At 44.6% G+C, this 23,072-nt stretch overlaps 1 protein-coding gene across 5 annotated transcripts in view; it reads right to left on the bottom strand.

Moving 5' to 3' along the window:
* The window catches only part of LOC124788181, an 816,659-nt gene that overhangs the window by 197,248 nt on the left and 596,339 nt on the right, over positions 1–23,072 (bottom strand). For all 5 annotated transcript variants that reach the window (XM_047255338.1, XM_047255341.1, XM_047255337.1 and 2 more), the window contains exon 4: positions 4,797–4,897. In XM_047255338.1, coding sequence (XP_047111294.1) covers positions 4,797–4,897 — 101 coding nt within the window. The remainder of the gene's footprint in view (positions 1–4,796; positions 4,898–23,072) is intronic.

Genomic DNA, 23,072 nt, shown 5'->3' on the forward strand with positions numbered 1-23,072 from the left:
CATCTACTTCAGTTCTTAATTTTACTGTCTATCAGTACTATAAAAATCTTCTCCTGGATTCAGTGGTTCAACAATATCAGGTAAATCCTTCAATTTCTTAAAATTTTTTATACACTGCTGAGTCAATCAAGTTACATTCCCACATCTACTAAATTATGTCCTGAGTTTCGTATTTCTGTTTTTCTCATTAATGTTGTTTGATATAAATCATCCACTGATTCTCGATTTTTATTGTTAATCGTTTCAGTATTAAAACATTTCTACAGTTGTGTCAAAAACAACCATCATACTGATAAACGATATTGGTTTCTTTAACAAAACCATCTCCTTTTGCTCCAGCTATAGTTATTTAGCTACCTCTAGAAATTATCTTCTTAATTCTAAACAATCTCTTTCCAATATATCTACATCAGAATTACAACATTCATTACTTTTTCTCTTCATATTAAAACTCTATATCATTTGAGAAACAGTTCTCTATCTTTAGGTTTCATAGAGTCAACAAAGTAATATTCGAAATCAGGAATTGGTCGTATGTAATTTCCATTTTCTCATGTATTGAATAAATGTGCAAAGTAACCTTTCTTCAAATTTTTTGCATCACATTTTTCGTTTCTAATGCTAATTTGAATGTTGTCATTTACGTTTATATGTTGTTTACATTTCATCTCTTCAAATAAATATTGTATTCTGAAGAAAATAATTTATTTGTACTCAAAATAGACTGCAAAAAATTACTTAATCTGAACCAACTTTATCACTCAAATATCAATTATACATACAGATTCGATGCTTCTTTACTCTGTCAAACTTCGATGCAGATACGTTAAATAAAGGATGTGGCCATTATTTGACGGAGTCTGAAATATGTTACGCTTGGGGAGAGCGTGTTGTATGACAAAACACCTTGTATCCTCGCTTTTGTATGACTCATTTCCATTCCTGGGCGATTTTGAGACCTGTCCTACAGGAGGAGTGGCTTCTTTTAGTCCAGATTAAGGGCATGCTCTGTTAACTTGGAGATGGACTCCACGCCATGCTGATGTACAGAAGGTCAGAGGCCAAAAGTTTGGTGAGGGCGAGGGTCATCACCAAGTGGAAGGTTTACGTTAGGTAATGTTTTCAGTTTTTGAGAGTGAATTATTTTTTAAAATTTTTTCTAGAGCGCTAAAAATGCACAATATTTTCAAATAAAATTTTATTCTATTTTGATTAGGGATGACAAAACTTTAAAATTAATTCTGCTGCTTCTCCTTGATGATTTTTAAAATTAACTTACGGTATTCCAGTCAGGAAGAGTTTCCCATCTGTAATATCACAAATTAAAAAATTCGTCGAAGAAACCTCGTTCACGAAACGACCCCCCCCCCTCCTTTTGTGCATTCAACGGACCCACTTACTACTCTAAAGTGTTGCCTGTCTCAGCAGCTCAAATGGTGTAATGTCAGCTCATTCGATTAAAGAAATGTGACTGAATAAACACGTTGTTGCATGAAGTATTACAATCGTGAGTTCTCCAGATGTGATTCTTATGCTTGTAATGACAGACATCACCTCACATGGTTTTCTTACACTTTCAAAACGAATACTGTGACAACAGTGCAAATAGCGGATATAGTTCTAAAATCAATGAAATATGTAGCTAAGTAAGAGTAAACTCACGCACATGATATGAACTTATGCTTGCTACAATGAACATTGATCCAAGAACACTGAACCTTGCGTTGAATATAGTACACAATATACACAACAGTCCTTAAACATACATTCAGCTAGCAAATTCCACTCAACGCAGTGTCAGTAGAAGACTTAATCAATAACGTAGTTCTGAATGGATCAAACAACAACATGATAATCAATATTGAGCGAACATTCCATGAAGGATAGATGGGTTTTTCTTGTAATTGGTACCAGTATTTCCTAGGACGAGAGAAATGTAATCCTCTTATAAGCGAGCAACTATTTAGGAAAAAAGAGACTGCGTTACACCATAATTCATGCTGCCCTTGGTTATACAGGAAGACCAAACATAGTAGTAACATCACACAACTACTGAAAGCAAAACCTTCCACTTTAACACTGCATATGCCTGCACCTATGGACAGGCTAAGCAGCTTAGAACCAGTCTTACCTTCTCTCCTACCACCCCTCCTACCTCCCTCTCCACCCTCCCTCCCCCCCCCCCCCCTAACCATGCAGGTGCTCCGCTTTGGTCGGTTTTGGGTTGGGCATGATATACTGTTTCCCGTCTGCAGCTGGATCCTCCCATAGGTAGTGGTTCCGCTTTCTCAGGCCTGTTCCATCCTCTCGCTGATGGTACACAAAGAGATCCATGTGCTGCCGATACTCGTTGGGGTGACAATGATACACCGTTTCGGGTCTGCAGAACTCAAACGTATTCCTAGGAAATGCTGACCACTGGAACAATAGCGAAATTCTTGACTATTCGTCATGGAATGGCCAACAGAACGTTATGGCCCTTGCCTACGTTTCACAGTGGGAAGAGACAGCACTCGCCAGAGGGGTGGCCATTGTGACTAGGCCGGCGCAGTGACCGGTGGTAGTTGAGCCTGCTGCAGGTGGTCGTTATTCAGTACATTGGCGCTGACCAACCCAATGCCGTTGTCTGCTTCCAGCAGCCTCTCATAGCCTGAGCACTCAAAATTAGTGTCTGTGAAGTCACGTAAATGAACTGCCATGCATGTGGGTATTACATCCATTTCAAGACACAAATATCAGTACAGAAAAGTGGCTTTCGCGCTATCTATTCACATGTAAGAAAGTAAAGAATCATTTTTGCATCTGACAGCAGCCTATAATTCACATTCCTCCCTCCTTGTTATTTCGTAACATTCAATTGAGTGAAACCATGAATTGCTCTATAATACTGTTCTCCCCGATGGATGAGCAAACTGCTGAGGTCGGAGCTTTATAATATCATTTTTGTCGAATTTTTCCCCTATTTTACGTATCCTCCATTAATTTCGCAGTTTTATCACATTTTTCCGTAATTTAAACGCGTTTGATCCAGTTACTTGTGATCAAAACCACTGCCGCCAACAAAACAACTCACGTCAACAAAACATCCCATCGAATCGGTCTCGTGATGCTGTCAGCCAACGACATTGCAGCATGGTTTTCAATTTCTCTACCGTTGCTGAACCACCCCCCTCCACTACTTCGCGAGTGTTGCCTACATCACATGACACAAATACTGTTTGGGAAATAGCCAGCAGCAGAGTGGAGGTGCAAAAACTGCATTCCGTAGCCAAAGCACTTTATAAATTTGACAAGATTTTATTACGATTGCACATCTCTCCCTGAGAGTCTCAAAATTCAAAATGCGAGTCTCTCGCATTCGTAGGATAAAGTCAGAGACTGAAAGATCTCACCAATACCTCTGATGATTACCACCCCAATTAACAAATCATATCCATAGCAGCATTCTGTCTTCTATTTCGAAACTAACTGCACCTTCATTGAACCTATCGGCTAAGGACCTTAGCTAAACTCTAGGTGGTCCCTGTCTATGCATCCTGTAACTCTTCCTCTATGTTTAACCAAACCTACCTACAACATTCTCTCCAATTTAATTTAGAACTGGCCAGGTGTAGAAGAGCAGTATACCCGCTACATTCGACGTCTTGTGAAGGAACAGAGCGAGTTGAGTTCCAAGTAATCAATATGCTTCGATATTTTACTTTCATAAACAGCAGAATACGTGTTCCAAAATCACACAACCGACTGACACTATGGGTATGGACCGGCATTCTCATTCCAATACCGGAACTGCAGTTCTGCGAAGATTGTAGGTACGAGCCTGATATATTGAAGAGTGTTGTTGTGTTATGTCAGATAGTCAAGAAGAAGAAGGAATGTATGGTTTATGCATGACGCAGCTCTACATTAAAGGAGTTTGGAACATTTTATGTAAATTACTTGTTCTATCAATTCTTGAGTATTGTTTTCGTGTTTGGAGTCCATACCAAGAAGGTATTACAAAGAGAGATATTATTGTGGAACAGAAACACACACCCCTAGGGCTACACGGTTCTGCACTTAAATGTACTATAATGTTGAAGCAGCCCTCAGCTATATGCTTACTGTTAATACACTTACTATACTCCTCTCTATCCAACACCAACATCTCGTCAATAGAACACATTTCTCATGGAAAAATAAAGACATTACATTCCACTCCAGCCCTTTTCCCACCAATTCACAAGCGGGAAGTGGGGTGGCGGAAAGTGGGGGTGGTTGGGGGTGACTGTAGCACCCTCTGGTGGCAGTATGTGGACTAGAGCAGTCAAACTTCGAGGTGAACATACAGACACAGAAAATGGGTGGGGGCAGTGGAGTAGATGTGGAGGACAATCCAGCAGCAACCTTACGCCACCAAGAACACATTTCCTCCCAAAACTCAAAATAATTAAGTAAATAAAGACTGTACCTTATGTCCTTCTCCAGCAACTCAGCAGGACGGAGTCTTGTTGCCGCCAATTTAGAAGTGGGGGAGGGGGAAACCGGGGGAGGGAAGGGCTGGGGGATTTATCAGGAGGGGGACAAGTGGCTCAGAACTGAACAAGTGTCTGTGTTGAAATACCCTCATTATATATTTCACGATTATTTTATGCATACATGAGAGCGTAATACTGAATAGATGTATTCATCACATGCTGAGAACTATGTACTGAGTACACTGAAAGAGAGAACAACAAATTGACATGACAATTGGTTCAGTAACGTTTGGTTGTTTCGTAGCCCGTATTGAAAAGAAGGTTGGTATAGATTCTTACCGTGCTGTTTAGGTATTCATCGTAGTCCATAGTACCACAATAGTCGCTGGATTTGTTGATAGACTTCACTCTCAAGAAGTAAGTGTCCGGCAAGTGTCCTTCTGTAACAAACAGGAAAAGAGCAAAATAAGTATAAAGTCTAGTAACACTGTATGATTGCAAGAGGAAGTCATAAAGATTCAATTATTGCCATGTAAAAGTTACGCGATTTTTTTTTCAACTAGTACAGACTGAAATGCTCGCGTCACGATACCGAAGCACGCCTGTGGAGGACCCAGAAAAATATCCTGCAGTCAGCTGATAACATGGATTCTCATCCAGTAGGAATTCTTCTGCTGCATTTGGAGGGGCACAGAGTTGCAACAATCTGAAGCGTACGGCAACACAGTGGCTGGGTGGCGTAGACGCTTCCACAATCGTCAAACGAGTGCGAATAACGAAGAATTAAGTGGTAGACCAATTCCCTGTGGAGAACCTCGAATCACAAGAGGAGGCCCAAATGCTGGAAGACCGACGTATCACATTCGATATGACATTGGAAAAAGTGAAAATAAGTCGTGGATCAACCTTCTTCTAAGGCATTTTAAACACGACAAAACCCACCGTCAGCCGCGTTCTGCAACTGCTCACACACATTTAAAATGTAGCTGAAAAGAGTCGACAACTGAAATGCTGTATAATTTTAGGTAACATGGTTTGGCCCTTTAACAGCGAGCTATTATAAATTATCAATTAATTAGACAATTAAGAATCTGATAATCATTTATTTAAACATGGTAACCGGTTTCGACCTTTATGTTGGCCATTTTCAGATCTAACGCACTGTAAAAGTATATAGAGTGCCACATTAATTAGGGAAGTCAGAAAAAAACCTGTTGTGCGAAAAAAGAAAGACCAAGAGTTAGAATAAGTAGCATTCACCCATACGGCTGCTGCCGGTGATGTACAGAACAATTGTTTGAAATCACGGTCGCTTAGTGATGCTGATGACTAATTCGTCACCCGTGAAACGGAATAGAACACCCCCCTATATCTCATGACGTCAGCTGCAGCTAATGAAAATCACTTACATAAGATTCCCATTGGGTGAGGACGTCTTGACAATATCTCTATGGAAATAGCGTCCCTGAGAGTACCTACCATTGCTACCAGGTGTCGTTCGGTTACAGCTGGCGCTTTGAATTTGAAATTTTTTTAGCTTATACGATTATTATCAACGAACTGATATGTTACTGTAAACTACAGTGCAGTTCAGTTTCATGCTTCTCATACCACGATTGTCACTGTCCTGGTTGTGTGAACGGGTGCATTATCGTCCTGGAGTATGGCATCATTGTTGAGGAACACATTTGAAACGTGGGGTGCACCTGATCACCTGAAATGTTCACATAATCGTTGGCTGCAACACAGCCACTGACATTAATGGTGGGCCCAGCAGAATACCATGATATGGCTGCCCACACCACCACACTTCTACCTCCATGCTTAACCGCTGGAATCAAGCAATAAGGATTGTAGACTTCCTCTGTTGTTCATCCAGCCCTATGTTGGAAGTAACGAAAACGTTGAGCATATGAGCCGTTTCCATTGCTCAGCAGTCAGGATTTATCCTCCTGACACCATGTTTTATGCTTCTTTGCGCTGGTTGTCGTCACTAATGGTTTCGGTATAGCAGCTCGTCCATGAATATTGGCTTTATGGAGTTCTCGGTGGACAATGTCGACAGACAAGGAGTCTCGAAAATAGCTATTGAGCGCTGTAGTCACTTTAGCCACCGTAGTTTTATATTGTTTTGACGCAGTTCGTGTTAGCGTACGAAGATCTTTGTCATTTAGCTTTGATTTGCTTCCAATATTACGATTACTCTATGATACCTTTCCGTGTTTTGTGTAGCCTGTCATGATGAAACAGTTGCCCTGGAAACATTCAATAAGTTGGCTGGCTCCAGCTAATCGGGCCCCCACAGTCTGCCCTCTTTGGAATTCTGTTGGGTCTTTTGCTGCACGTCGACCTCGGACTTTGAAAGCAAATAAGAAGTGTGTACGACCCGTGGTCTAGGGGTAGCGTCTTTGATTCATAATCAAAAACGTCTTCGGTCCCGGGTTCGATACCCGCCACTGCCTAAATCTTGATAAATAATCAGCATTGGCGGCCGAAGACTTCCGGCATAAGAAGTCAGCCTCATTCTGCCAACGGCCTTGTCAAAGAGGGCGGAGGAGCGGATAGAGATTCAGGGCACTCTCTTGTCCTAGGGGTGGGAAATTGCCCCTAAAGACGGAAGAATCAGCAATGATCAACGACATGAGGATGCAGAAGGCAATGGAAACCACTGCATTAAAGATACGTAACGTGTATCCACATGCCATGTGGCCTGTAATTGAAGAAGTGTCATGATGATCTCTCCATTGGCAAAAGATTCCGGAATAGTCCCCCATTCGGATCTCCGGGAGGGGACTGCCAAGGGGGAGGTTACCATGAGAAAAAGATTGAATAAACAATGAAAGGATAACGTTCTACGGGTCGGGGCGTGGAATGTCAGAAGCTTGAACGTGGTAGGGAAACTAGAAAATCTGAAAAGGGAAATGCAAAGGCTCAATCTAGATATAGTAGGGGTCAGTGAAGTGAAGTGGAAAGAAGACAAGGATTTCTGGTCAGATGGGTATCGGGTAATATCAACAGCAGCAGAAAATGGTATAGCAGGTGTAGGATTCGTTATGAATCGGAAGGTAGGGCAGAGGGTGTGTTACTGTGAACAGTTCAGTGACTGGGTTGTTCTAATCAGAATCGACAGCAGACCAAAACCGACAACGATAGTTCAGGTATACATGCCGACGTCGCAAACTGAAGATGAACAGATAGAGAAAGTGTATGAGGATATTGAAAGGGTAATGCAGTATGTAAAGGGGGACGAAAATCTAATACTCATGGGCGACTGGAATGCAGTTGTAGGGGAAGAAGTAGAAGAAAAGGTTACAGGAGAATATGGGCTTGGGACAAGGAATGAAAGAGGAGAAAGACTAATTGAGTTCTGTAACAAGTTTCAGCTAGTAATAGCGAATACCCTGTTCAAGAATCACAAGAGGAGGAGGTATACTTGGAAAAGGCCTGGAGATACGGGAAGATTTCAATTAGATTACATCATGGTCAGACAGAGATTCCGAAATCAGATACTGGATTGTAAGGCGTACCCAGGAGCAGATATAGACTCAGATCACAATATAGTAGTGATGAAGAGTAGGCTGAAGCTCAAGACATTAGCCAGGAAGAATCAATACGCAAAGAAGCGGGATACGGAAGTACTAAGTAATGACGAGATACGTTTGAAGTTCTCTAGCGCTATAGATACAGCAATAAGGAATAGCGCAGTAGGCAGTACAGTTGAAGAGGAATGGACATCTCTAAAAAGGGCCATCACAGAAGTTGGGAAGAAAAACATAGGTACAAAGAAGGTAGCTGCGAAGAAACCATGGGTAACAGAAGAAATACTTCAGTTGATTGATGAAAGGAGGAAGTACAAACACGTTCCGGGAAAATCAGGAATACAGAAATACAAGTCGTTGAGGAATGAAATAAATAGGAAGTGCAGGGAAGCTAAGACGAAATGGCTGCAGGAAAAATGTGAAGACATCGAAAAAGATATGATTGTCGGAAGGACAGACTCAGCATACAGGAAAGTCAAAACAACCTTTGGTGACATTAAAAGCAACGGTGGTAAAATTAAGAGTGCAACGGGAATTACACTGTTCAATGCAGAAGAGAGAGCAGATAGGTGGAAAGAATACACTGAAAGCCTCTGAGGGTGAAGATTTGTCCGATGTGATAGAAGAAGAAACAGGAGTCGATTTAGAAGAGATAGGGGAACCAGTATTAGAATCGGAATTTAAAAGAGCTTTGGAGGACTTACGGTCAAATAAGGCACAAGGGATAGATAACATTCCATCAGAATTTCTAAAATCATTGGGGGAAGTGGCAACAAAACGACTATTCACGTTGGTGTGTAGAATATATGAGTCTGTCGACATACCATCTGACTTTCGGAAAAGCATCATCCACACAATTCCGAAGACGGCAAGAGCTGACAAGTGCGAGAATTATCGCACAATCTGCTTAACAGCTCATGCATCGAAACTGCTTACAAGAATAATATACAGAAGAATGGAAAAGAAAATTGAGAATGCGCTAGGTGACGATCAGTTTGGCTTTAGGAAAAGTAAAGGGACGAGAGAGGCAATTCTGACGTTACGGCTAATAATGGAAGCAAGGCTAAAGAAAAATCAAGACACTTTCATAGGATTTGTCGACCTGGAAAAAGCGTTCGACAATATCAAATGGTGCAAGCTGTTCGTGATTCTGAAAAATGTAGGGGTAAGCTATAGGGAGAGACGGGTCATATACAATTTGTACAACAACCAAGAGGGAATAATAAGAGTGGACGATCAAGCACGAAGTGCTCGTATTAAGAAGGGTGTAAGACAAGGCTGTAACCTTTCGCCTCTACTCTTCAATCTGTACATCGAGGAAGCAATGATGGAAATCAAAGAAAGGTTCAGGAGTGGAATTAAAATACAAGGTGAAAGGATATCAATGATACGATTCGCTGATGACATTGCTATCCTGAGTGAAAGTGAAGAAGAATTAAATGATCTGCTGAACGGAATGAACAGTCTAATTAGTACACAGTATGGTTTGAGAGTAAATCGGAGAAAGACGAAGGTAATGAGAAGTAGTAGAAATGAGAACACCGAGAAACTTAACATTAGGATTGATGGTCATGAAGTCAATGAAGTTAAGGAATTCTGTTACCTAGGCAGTAAAATAACCACTGACGGACGGAGCAAGGAGGACATCAAAAGCAGACTCGCTATGACAAAAAAAGGCATTTCTGGCCAAGAGAAGTCTACTAGTATCAAAAACCGGCCTTAATTTGAGGAAGAAATGTTACACGCTTTAAATGATAAAATATAGCCAGTTGGTATTTTTTTTTTTTTTTGGTCTTTCTAAGGCATTTGATTTTATGAATCATATTACACTCTTAGAAAGACGTAAGTTTTATGGAATAGGTGGCTTTCCACACAATTAGTTTGAATCATACTTAACAAACGGAATTCAAACAGTTGTGCTGAACAAATCAAGGGTAGAAAATTTTATTGACTGGGAGAGATCACAAAAGGAGTCTCACAGGATTCGATTTTGATTCCACTCCTACTCCTCATGCATGTGAACGACCTCCCACTTTTAACAAGCAGAATTGGTACTAGTACTATTACTAGCGTTCTAATAAATCCCACCAGAGAGAAAGTCACAGAAGAGATAGTAAATGAAGTTCTTTAAAGAGTTATGAAGGATTTCTCTCAAATCGGACTTACCATAAATTTTGAGAAAACACGCTATATTCAGTTCTGTGCAACAAGTAGTCATACCAATAATTGATGGAAAGTATGAACGGCAGTCAGTAAATAGGTGTACGTACTTATGGAAAATTTGAATTGGAAGAAGCATATTATTGAGCTTCTCAAGAATTAAGTTCACCTACTTTTGATCTTCGTATAATTGCTCCCCTTGGAGGTAAAAGACTCAACATCCTCACATATTTTGCATATTTCCACTCAGTGACGTCTTGTGGAATAATATCCTGGCGTAATTCACCGATTAGAAAGTACTGATTTCACAAAAGCGAGCAACAAAATACACTACTGGCCATTAAAATTGTTACTCCAAGAAGAAATGCAGATGATAAACGGGTATTCATTGGACAAATATATTATACTAGAACTGCCATTTGATTAGATTTTCACGCAATTTGGGTGCATAGATCCTGAGAAATCAGTACCCAGAACCACCACCTCTGGCAGTAATAACGGCCTCGATACGCCTGGGCATTGAGTCAAACAGAGCTTGGATGGCGTGTACAGGTACAGCTGCCCATGCAGCTTCAACACCATACCACAGTTCATCATGAGTAGTGACTGGCGTATTGTGACGAGCCAGTTGCTCGGCCACCATTGACCAGAAGTTTTCAATTGGTGAGAGAACTGGAGAATGTGCTGGCCAGGGCAGCAGTCAAACATTTTCTGTATCCAGAAAGGCCCGTACAGAAACTGCAACATGCTTGTCGTGCATTATCTTGCTGAAATGATGCGACCATCATGATGCTGTAAACAGAACCTGGATTCATCCGAAAAAATGACGTTTTGCCATTCATGCACCCAGGTTCGTCGTTGAGTACACCATCGCAGGCGCTCCTGTCTGTGATGCAGCGTCAACGGTAACCGCAGCCATGGTCTCCGAGCTGATAGTACATGCTACTGCAAACGTTGTCGAACTGTTCGTGCAGATGGTTGTTGTCTTGCAAACGTCCCCATCTGTGGACTCAGGGATCGAGACGCGGCTGCACGATCCGTTACAGCCATGAGGATAAGATGCCTGTCATCTCTACTGCTAGTGATACGAGGCTGTTGGGATCCAGTACGGCGTTCCGTATTACCCTCCCGAACCCACCGATTCCATATTCTGCTAACAGTCATTGGGTCTCGACCAACGCGAGCAGCAATGTCGCGATACGAAAAACCGCAATCGCGATAGGCTACAATCCGACCTTTATCAAAGTCGGAAACGTGATGGTACGCATTTCTCCTCCTTACACGAGGCATCACAACAACGCTTTACCAGGCAACCCCGGTAAAATTGCTGTTTGTGTATGAGAAATCGGTTGGAAACTTCCCTCATGTCAGCACATTGTAGGTGTCACCACCGGCGCTAACCTTGTGTGAACGCTCTGAAAAGCTAATAATTTGCATATCACAGCATCTTCTTCTTGTCGGTTAAATTTCGCGTCTCTAGCAAGTCATCTTCGTGGTGTAGCAATTTTAATGGCCAGTAGTGTATGTGGTGTCCACCCATGATCACCATGTAGGTACCACTGCAAGGGGTTAGGCATTTTAAGTGCACTGTCGCAATACACATATTCGCCAATGAAATTCGTCATAAATAATCCATCACAGTTTGAGAGGAAGATTAATGTCCATACCTACAACGGTAGAGGATAAAATGGTCTTTATTATTCATTATTAAATCTGTCAGTGAATCAGAGAGGAGTTCAGTATGCAGCAATAAAAATTTTCCATCATTTGTCCCGTAACATAAAATGACTGACAAGTAGCAAAGTAAGTTTCAAGTCTAACATAAAATCATTTCTCTAGGACAACTTCTCTTCCATGAATGAATTTCTGCTTAAAAATAGGTCGGCTGTAAACTGAAAAAACTTTTAAAGTGTGGCTGCATGATTGCATGAGTAGGGCTAAAATTTAATGCGGTCATTAACGCTACATCTACATCTGCATCTACATACATACTCCGCAAGCCACCATACGGTGCGTGGCGGAGGGTGCCTCGTACCACAACTAGCGTCTTCTCTCCCTGTTCCACTCCCAAACAGAACGAGGGAAAAATGACTGCATATATGCCTCTGTACGAGCCATAATGTATCTTATCTTTGTGGCCTTTTCGCGAAATGTAAGTTGGCGGCGGTAAAATTGTACTGCAGTCAGCCTCAGATGCTGGTTATCTAAATTTTCTCAGTAGCGATTCACGAGAAGAACGCCTCCTTCCTCCAGAGACTCCCACCCGAGTTCCTAAAGCATTTCCGTAACACTCGCGTGATGAACAAACCTACTAGTAACAAATCTAGCAGCCCGCCTCTGAATTGCTTCTATGTCCTCCCTCAATCCGACCTTATAGGGATCCCAAATGCTCGAGCAGTATTCAAGAATAGGTCGTATTAGTGTTTTATAAGCGGTCTCCTTTACAGATGAACCACATCTTCCCAAAATTCTACCAATGAACCGAAGACGACTATCTGCCTTCCCCACAACTGCCATTACACGCTTGTCCCACTTCATATCGCTCTCCAATGTTACGCCCAAATATTTAATCGACGTGATGGTGTCAAGCGCTGCACTACTAATGGAGTATTAAGACATTAAAGGATTCTTTTTCCTATTCATCTGCAGTAATTTACATTTATCTATATTTAGAGTTAGCTGCCATTCTTTACACCAATCACAAATCCTGTCCAAGTCATCTTGTATCCTCCTACAGTCACTCAACGACGACACCTTCCCGTACACCACAGCATCATCAGCAAACAGCCGCACACTGCTGTCCACTCTATCCAAAAGATCATTTATGTAGATAGAAAACAACAGCGGACAGCGGACCTACCACACTTCCCTGGGGCACTCAAGACGATACCCTCACCTCCGATGAACACCCACCATCGAGGACAACGTACTGGGTTCTATTACTTAAGAAGTCTTCGAGCCACTCACATACTTGGGAACTAATCCCATATGCTCGTACCTTAGTTAGGAGTCTGCAGTGGGGCACCGAGTCAAACGCTTTCCGGAAGTCAAGGAATATGGCATCCGTCTGATACCCTTCATCCATGATTCGCAAGATATCATGTGAAAAAAGGGCGAGTTGCGTTTCGCAGGATCGATGCTTTCTAAAGCCGTGCTGATGCATGGGCAGTAACTTCTTTGTCTCAAGGAAATTCATTATATTCGAACTGAGAATATGTTCGAGAATCCTGCAACAAACCGATGTTAAGGATATTGGTCTGTAATTTTGAGGATCCGTCCTTCTACCCTTCTTATATACATGCGTCACCTGCGCATTTTTCCAGTCGCTCGGGAACACTAATCGTACGTACATATCCTCTCAACTGACTCGTTCTACACCATTTCAATGAAATAATCGTTCATATGATCTATGGAACACGTAACCAACTAACTCAGACACATACTGTGATTTTTTAAGCTATCAAATTTTGCCCCACCCAGATATTTTCCTAGCACGGCACCCTCGTATAAAGAAACAGTTGTGTGCCGGGCATTTACAGTATGACGACGAGATAATTTTCGAGTTGAAACGTTTTCAACAGACAAAAACGCAGACTTTCACAAGCAAGGCTTCTGGTAAGTCATCCATCGTTGAGAAATATGTGTCACTTAGAAGAGTAAAAATGTGGAGGACGAAGATTCTCCGTGTTTGACGGCCGCGGTTTTCAGGGTGCCTAATAAAACTTTATTATTGGTCTTTGAATTTTTATTTTAATCTGCACATATTGTCCATTCAAGTTATATGATCATTTCCAGGTTGTACTCTTGTCAATAAAAAATGTTTAGCGACCGGAGAAAATTTTTCGACCAGACAAGTGCGTGACAAAACAAATGTCACAGGTTATATTAGTTCTCGTTCTCGCTACGGAGATCCTGCAGTAACGAAGATTTTGTTGTTGTGGCCTTCAGACCAGAGACTGGTTTGATGCAGCTCTCCATACTACTCTATCCTGTGCAAGCTTCTTCATCTCATAGTACCTACTGCAGCCTACATCCTTCTGAATCTGTTTAGTGTATTCATCTCTTGGTCTCCCTCTACGATTTTTACCCTCCACGCTGCCCTCCAATACTAAATTGGTGATCCCTTGATGCCTTCTACTCAAGTTGTGCCACAAACTCCTCCCCAATTCTATTCAATACCTCCTCATTAGTTATGTGATCTACCCACCTAATCTTCAGCATTCTTCTGTAACGAAGATACAGCTTCTTAGTTCTGTACTCTAGTCAGTACCATACAGCAGTGATTGATGCCTGTGGAATATTTGACTCAGAACATTATAATACTGCTTCGTGAGGTCTGGGAACGTGAAGAGAGCTCAAACGTAAAGTAGTGCAGTAGACGAGATACGTATGGAAAGGTTGCTCTGAAATCAAGGTTTACGTGTCGAATTCCAGTCTGGCACACAGTTTTAAACTGTCAGAAGTTTCAGAACAGCGCACATTTCGTCACAAACTGAAAAATTAATTCTTAAAACGGTGGTCGATGTAAATATTACAGAGGACTACGCAAAGTCACATCTATTAGTTGCCCGCAGGAAAATCTTGATTCCAACAATCTGCAACTGACGAGATGATCCAAATCAAATGTGCCTTTCTCGAAGCCTCGAAACTGTATTCTTCTATTTTTTGCGTCACAAATAGTTTTATGAGTCAGTATAGTGTATGCCGAGCAAGGTTTTGATGGATGGGTAAGATATCTGGAAACATGCTGACCAATGCAACAGCCGAACACCCTCCGTGTCTACAGCGAGGTAGTTCAGTGTGTGTGTGTGTGTTGGGGCTTATGGGCGCTCAACATCGAGGTCATCAGCGCCCTGACACACATTAAAAGGAACGAATGTGGACAGACCTAATAAAACTGAAGCACACACTCAAAGAAAGAAGGAAAATGCTACATAAGAAAGTAAAACCTAAGGAAAGGGAAAACATAGCAACAAGAATGCCACAGGAAATTGTCACTGGCTGGCCACTTACATAAAATATGGGCGAGCTTGTCACACAGTGAGCAAATTAAAATCCTCTCCCTAAAATCTTTGTAAAAACATTTGACATGGCACAGAACTTTAAAACTTTAACCACATTCGTCCGAGTGTTGCCTAAAAGAGATGGCAGGTCCGCTGGCGTGTCAGCTGCGGCCCGCTGGTCAGAAAATAAAACGCAATCCAATAAAACGTGGCGCACAGTGACCTACCTGGACGCCACAAGCACCACACATTGGAGGGTTCTCTCGCCGGAGCAGGAAACCATGCGTCATAGGGCTGTGGCCTATTCGAAGCCGAGTGAGGAGAACCTCGTCCCGTCGATGGGGCTGAAAGGAAGTACACCACACACGCGTTGTGGGCTTGACTATACGGAGCTTATTGTCAGTCACTTCCAGGCACTCATCCTCCCACCGAAGCATGACTCGTAAGCTCAACAGCGAGGTGAGTGCGTGCAGGGGAATAGCACACTGAGATACTTGTGGATCGAGACACGCCTCCTTGGCTGCGAGATCTGCCCTTTCATTCCCAGCAATGCCGACATGCCCCAGAACCCAGCAGAAAGCCACCACCTTCCCCAGTCGCTGTAGTCGGAGGAGGGCATCCTAGACGCTCTGGACTATTTTGTCTGCCGGATACAAACGTTGCAATGAGTGAAGGGCACTGAGTGAATCGGAACAGACAAGAAATTTAGGAGAGGAAGAGCGTCTCATCTGCTCCAGTGCCCGCAAGATCGCAGACAATTCTGCATCAAAGACAGTAAAAGTCTGAGGCAGTCGGACCTTGAGGACACGATCCGGAGAAACAACTGAGCAACCAACAGAATCCCCTTGTTTCGACCCATCCGTAAAAACAGCTACATAGTCGTGGTGCTCAGATAAAATGGCAGAAAATGCTGCATTAAAAACGGTGGCAGGAGTCGGGACTGGTCCGATAAGCACCCGTGGCCAGTCGAATCCCAGCATGGTGGACAGTGTCAAGGATCTGCAAATAAGACGGCCTTGCTGTGCACCCATATTCCAGCCGTGAACGCACAAAAGCTCGATAAAACTGAAGGAGACGCGTCCTGTCCGCTCCCCAAGACGTGTGGCTGAGGCACTTGAGGATGTTCAGTGCCTTCAGGGTTCTCGATTTCAAGTCACGTAGGTTTGGCAGCCATGACAACCTGGAGTCAAAATTTAGGCCCAGAAACCGCACTGTGTCTCTAAAATGTAGGACAGTATCCCCCATATGCAAGGCAGGCAAAGCAAAAAGACGACGAGAACGATTAAAATGAACACACACACTTATCGGCAGAAAACCGAAAACCCGTCTTTGCAGCCCACTCCTCTAACCGCCGCACTGTTAGCTGCAACTGACGGCTCACGGTTGCAACACTGGAGGAGGAACAGAAAACAGCAAAGTCGTCCACAAACAAGGAGCACTGTACTGGACTCCTCACTGTAGACGTTAAGCTGTTGATGGCTATGGCAAAGAGGGTAACGCTTAAAACACTGCCCTGGGGGACACCGTTCTCTTGCTCAAAGCGATCAGACAGTGTGTTACCAACGCGGGTCCGAAAAAACCTCTGAGACAGGAAAGACCGAATGAAAATGGGGAGGCGGCCACGAAAGCCCCATTGATTAAGTTGTGCAAGAATACAGAGTCTCCAAGTAGTATCATATGCCTAACTGATATCAAAGAAGATACCGATACAGTGATGCTGATGGAATAAAGCCTGCTGAATAGCCGCCTCTAGGAGGGTCAGGTTGTCGACCGTGGACCGAAATTTTCGGAATCCACACTGAAAGCGGCTAAAGAGCTGTCTGGTCTCTAACAGCCAGACCAGACGACGGTTAACCATTCATTCCAGGGTCTTTCCGTCACAGCTTGTCAAGGCGATACTACGATAACTACTGTGACATGTGCGGTCCTTTCCTGGTTTGAGGAGAGGGTTGACGATTGCCTCCCTCCACGAGGTGGGGAACACTCCTGTCTGCCATATGAGATTAAAACATTCGAGGAGGATTTCCTTTGACGCCGCTGGCAGATGTCGAAGCATGGAGTACCGGATACGGTCGTAACGTGGTGCAGTGTCAGAAGTCTCAGTAAGTGCCGATTCAAGTTCCCACATGGAGAAAAGGAAGTTGTAGGCCTCAGAACTGTTCGACCGAAAGTCCAAGTTCGCTCTTTCGACAGTCGCACGGTAGCGACTAAAGGCTGGATCCTGGGTTGCAGTGGCAGTACTTTGTGCAAAATGCTCTGCCAGCGTCTGAGCAATGGCTCTGCGTGTCGTTTGGAGGCATGCCTGGTTCAGGACTGCAGCTATTGGTAAACGGCTGCGTTTACCGGAAATCCTCCGGATGGCTTCCCATACTTCTGTGGAACAAGTGGAACGGTTGATGGAGTCCAGGAACTCCTGCCATGATCTTTTCTTGCTCTCTTTAATGACACGGCGTGCCCTGGCTCTCGCGATTCGAAAGGCGGTAAGATTGACCGCTGTTGGGCGGCATTTAAATCGGCGAAGAGCCGCACGCCTGTCCCGGATGGCTGAACGGCACTCTTCTGTCCACCAAGGCACAAGGCGCCGCTTAAGAGGGCCAGAGGACTGTGGTATGGAGAGGTCAGCAGCATGATGGATCACAAGTGTGTTGTGATCCACCCATTCCTGTACGCTGTTGTGGCGTTCAAAGACAGCCAACCGAGTGAACAGTGGCCAGTTAGCCCTGCCAATCATCCACGATGGCGGCCTCTGCTCCAGCAATACACCATCCAGGAGATGAATGCGGATGGGGAAGTGATAGCTGGAATGAAGGTCGTCAATGACCTCCCAGTGAACAGAGTCGGTGAGTGTTGGAGAGCAGAAAGGTTGGTCAATGGCTGAGAATGACCCAGTAGCAGTAGGGAAATGAGTCGGAGTACCTGTGCTGAGGATGCACAACACTTGAGATGTTAGGAGGCTCTCCAAAATTCGACCTCGAGTGCAAAGAGAAGTGGAGCCCCACAGGACATGATGGGCATTGAAGTCTCCCAGGAGGAGAAATGGGCGGGGAGTTGGTCGATAAGATCTGTGAGAGCGTCTAAGGTCATTGCATCCAGAGGGGGTAAATAAAGGGAGCAAACGGTAAGCCTCCGACGTGAATGAATTTCAACTTCAACTGCTTGCAGGTCAGTATCCAGGGGGAGAGCACAGGAGTGGTGGTCATTATTGACAAACACGGCGACTCCGTCTTTGGCCCTTTCTCCAATCACGTCATCTTTGCGATATAACGTATAGATCCTTAGTACAGGAGCATCAGATGGTTTCTAAATGCGTTTCCTGTAAACACAAGCACGGGGAGCGTTGCCGTGCTAGGAGGTTCAGTTCCTCCACATGTGCCCGGAATCCATTCATGTTCCACTGTATAATGGGAGCCATCTATCAGTGTGTGAGTAACTTCATTCTCACTTTCTGTCGGGGAGAAGAGCCCACAACAGGTGGAGGCTCAGTTTTGGGGCGAAATGATTGTCTCAGTGTGACATCAACCTCCATCGCCTCTGAAGAGGAGTCGAGAGAGACGTCAGAGAGAATGACATCAACATCAGCAGACTGTATAACTTCAGTCTCCTTTAGTGGGCGAGTCTTTACCTTTGGCTTTGGCTTAGATTTTCTGGCCTGAGGTGGCATTGGAGCCAAAACCTCAGAAACAGTAGGGGGTGTAGCAGCGCTGGGCAGTACACAAGACTGGACCCGGGAAGGGGCAGGAAGGTCCATGATGTCAGCTTCCACGGCCTGGTCAGAAGGCCGGGGGGGGGGGGGGGGAGCAGCAGGCTTCACAGGAACAGCAGCAGCACACGTACATTGACAAACGCAGGTGCTAGTGCTGACAGTAGCAACCTCCGTTTGTGTAGCGGCATCGGTTTTCAAGACTGGCTGTTTCAGAACGGAAGAAAAGGAAGCAGCGAACGTGGGCGGCTGCATGGACTTGTAAATTTTCTTTGCCTCCCCATACGGGATGCGTTTGATGGTTTTAAGTTCCTGGATCTTCCGTTCCTCAAGGAAAACTCTACATTCCCTACTCCAAACCGGGTGATCCCCAGAGCAGTTGACACACTTGGGAGGAGAGGAGCAGCCAACTCCCTCATGGGCGGCTTTACCACATTGCCCGCAAGTGGCTTCCCCTTTACAGCCGAGAGTAGTTTGTCCAAAGTGTTGGCATTCAAAACACCGCATGGGGTTGGGGTAATAAGGCCGTACACTGAGACGGAGGAAACCTGCCTTCACATGCTCTGGCAATTTGGTGCAGTTAAACGTAAGGATAAATGAGTCATACTTCATGAGAGCACCATCCACCCGTTTCATAACGTGTTGCACGTCGACAATTCCTTCCCGGAACCATTCAGCCTTCAGTTCGTCTTGAGGAATGTCAACGAGATCTCTGCAGGTCACAACACCCTTGCTGTAGTTCAAGGTGTTGTGAAATTCAGTCTCTATCGCAAACTCCCCAAGAAATTGTGCCTTCTGAAGGTTCTGGACTTGCTGGAAGCTAGATGTTTCAACCAACAAGGTGCCATTTCGCAAGCGCTTTACAGATTTTAATGTGCCAGCAATACCTTCTAAGCCCTTCTGTATATAAAATGGTGAAACTTTTTTGAAACTCCCATCTTTTCTTTTAATTATAAGAAACACATTCTGCGAAGCAGCATGCGTTCTGTTACTACTACCTGAATCAGGAGGACTGGCTACACGAGACCTCTTGTTAGATTGGGTGTTAAAACCTACCAGCGGCCCACCCTTTCCGCTGGGAGGAGAAGAAGAAAAGTTCAAGGGTTCCATCTCGGTCCCACGAGCAGCTAGGGAACTAGGAACCCACCTAGACAGACCCTCGCACGCGTAGGTAAGCCTTATACAACTGAGGTTCGGCAGGTTCCCCAGAGGTTGCCCGCTAACGACTGTTCCACCTCAACAGCCATGTATCTCATCAGCGCGCAGCACACCTTGAGATTGAGGGGTTGTTTATAGAGGTTTATTCCATCCTCGCGATCCAGGCGGTCAAGCCAAGATCCCCGTTCCCTGAGACACACAACATTCCACCGCCGCGCTGCACGGTGGTCGCTGAAGTATGCTCAGAGCTTACGGTAACGGGGGACTGGCGGCGCTTACCAGTTCACAGCTCAGGAACCCCGGGGTCGCCAAGCCCGTACCCAGCAAATGAATGCTGAGCCCCTGGGGGCAGGCAGTTCAGGACCGCGTGGGCAACTTGCTGTCCGACATAGTGCAGCAACTCCACTTGGCGTGGACTAACGAGTTGGAAGACCCCAGTAGAAATATTGCGCCATGCTGCCTCTACAGCCATTCACAACTGCGAAAGTATTGCCGGTGCAGGAATCTGTGCACCAAATGACCTCTCGATTATACCCCATAAATGTTGGATGGGACTCATGTCGGGCAGTCATTGTGTCAAAATCATTCGCTAGAATTTTCTAGAATGTTCTTCAAACCAATCGCTAACAATTGTGACCTGTTGGCATGACGTATTTTTATCCATAACAATGAAGTCCTTGAGTGACTCCACTTCGTCTCCAAGTAGCCGAACATAATCGTTTCCAGACAATGGTTGAATCAGAGGGATCAAACGGCCCAGTCAATTCCATGTAAACACAGCCCACACCATTATGGAGCCACCACCCGCTTGCTCAGTACCTTGTTGACAACTTGGGTCCATGGCTTCGTGGGGTCTGCGCCACACTCAACCCTACTATCAGCCCTTATCAACTGAAACCGGGACTCATCTTACCTGGCCATGTTGTCCAGTCCTCTAGGGTCCAACGAACATGATCACGAGCCAAAGAGAGACGCTGCAGGCGATTCGTGCTGTTAGCAAAGGCACTGGCGCCAATCGTCTGCTCCCGTAGTCCGTTAACACCAAATTTCGACACAATGGCCTATGGGATACGTTCATTGTACGTCCCTAGTTGATGTATGTGTTTATTTCACGCAGTGCAGCTTGTTTGTTAGACAATATGCAAAAGCGATGCTCTCGGTCTTTATGTGAGGCCGCCGACCACTGCGTTTGTCTGCGGCGAGAGGTAAGGCCTGAAGTTTGGTATTCTCGGCACACTCTTGACACTGTAGATCTCGAAATATTGAATTCTCTAACGATTACCGAAATGGAATGACCCATGCGTCAGGCTCCAAATACCACTGCGCGCTCGAAGTCCGTTAACTCCTGTGGTGCCGGAAACTTTTCACATGCATCATCTAAGTAAAAATTACAGCTCCGCCAAAGCACTGCCTTCTACACCTCGTGTAGGCGATATTACTACCTGCTGAGCATGTGCACATCGCTATCCCATGACTTTCGTCCCCTCAGTGGACGTCAGCTTATTGAAAGATTTCAGATTTTGAAAGTAGGGCCACATCCTCCGGCCTTAACACATCAGAAATGTAACGCCCGCCGTCGAAATTGACGGCTATTGGAAGACACGTTCCATGCCCCATGACACCCCACACCGCCGGTTGCTGCAAGACCCATAAAACGGTGACTAAGGCAAACAGGAAAAGTTTACTGTCCTTGGAGCCTCCCCACACAGCTACGTTCGCCTCGTAGAACCGAGTGTCGTCTGAAAAGTTCTGGCTGCGCCATCGTTGGCTCGTTCTCTCTGCAACTGCATCAGCGGATTTCGTGCTGACAATCTGTGGTGCTCGAGACGTCGTCGCCCTGTCCGTGTGGATAAATGTGATCGTGCTCAAGGTGATGTGACTGTACGATCCTTCACAGGAATTCGAATAGTATTGTCTCTTCCCTCGGGTGCATGTTGCGTGGGGACATTAAGATGTTGCTTGGCCCTGAGTATGGCTTTTCTGAACACATCGGTTATGTATTCGCACGACAGTTGTGCGATCTCTACCGACACTTACAGCAAGATTGTGAAACGATAAACCGCAATCCTAACAGGTCGCGATCCTGCCGCTGTAGAATTTTGCACGTGCTTGTGGACAATTGTCCTTCTTGCACGAGGCGTAACAGGAGCTTCTTACAAACAACATACATTCAGATTTCTGAATGAGAAACCCACCTCTTAATATTTCCATACAAAAAAATTTCTATGGCCTCACAACTACCTATTTTGTGGTGTTCTGCTGGAATGGTTATTCTTTTCATAGGTTTCATTGACGTTAGCCACGTTTGGACACTGGAATGAATCAATAGTAACAGGTGAAACTTTGTGCAGGACCGGGATTCGAATACAGTTTCCCTTTTAATGCGAGCTGCCGCCTTAACTGCCTCCGCCATCCGAACACGCTTCCCCTCTGGCCCAAATTCAAGCCTGTTACACACTACTGACGTAGCGCCATCTACCCATTAACCCCTTGCAGATCCCTGATTCCAAAAGAGATCGGCCATGGTATGAATCAGCAATGAAACAGAGAATCATTGGTTGTCGTCACCAGCTGTAGGTCTAGATGGAGGCACCAGTAGCCTCGACTGGCCGCTTATGGCGAGCTACAGAGCCCTATGACGCCGGCGCCTGCCTGCTAAGTTCCCTGTTGTTGCAAATTCTGTCCGTTTTTTATTTTTTCTGTCGCTGACCTACTACTTATAATGAAGTATATATAACTATTGCCACCAAGAATAACGTCGAAAGTATGACAGGAGCTGAAACGTTTGTGGGACAAAAGTTGCAAGAGACAACGGGGGCCACAATATGACGTTGGTTTTTTGTTGCTAGGTGGGGTCGCTTCAGAGATATGAAGGTTAACTCTGTTTTTTTAATCGGATGCTGTAGTTTGGTACTTATTTTCTGATAGTGGCTATCGAGACAAATCCTATGATGTGCAAGGTCCTTGAAGGTCAACGAAGGTCACAAAGGTGGTATGAACGTCCATTTACAGAAGGTGTTCGAAGTGATGACCATTGGTATCAATGCAGTGGCGC

This window comes from Schistocerca piceifrons, chromosome 3 (assembly GCF_021461385.2).
Source record: "Schistocerca piceifrons isolate TAMUIC-IGC-003096 chromosome 3, iqSchPice1.1, whole genome shotgun sequence".
NCBI lineage: Eukaryota > Metazoa > Arthropoda > Insecta > Orthoptera > Acrididae > Schistocerca > Schistocerca piceifrons.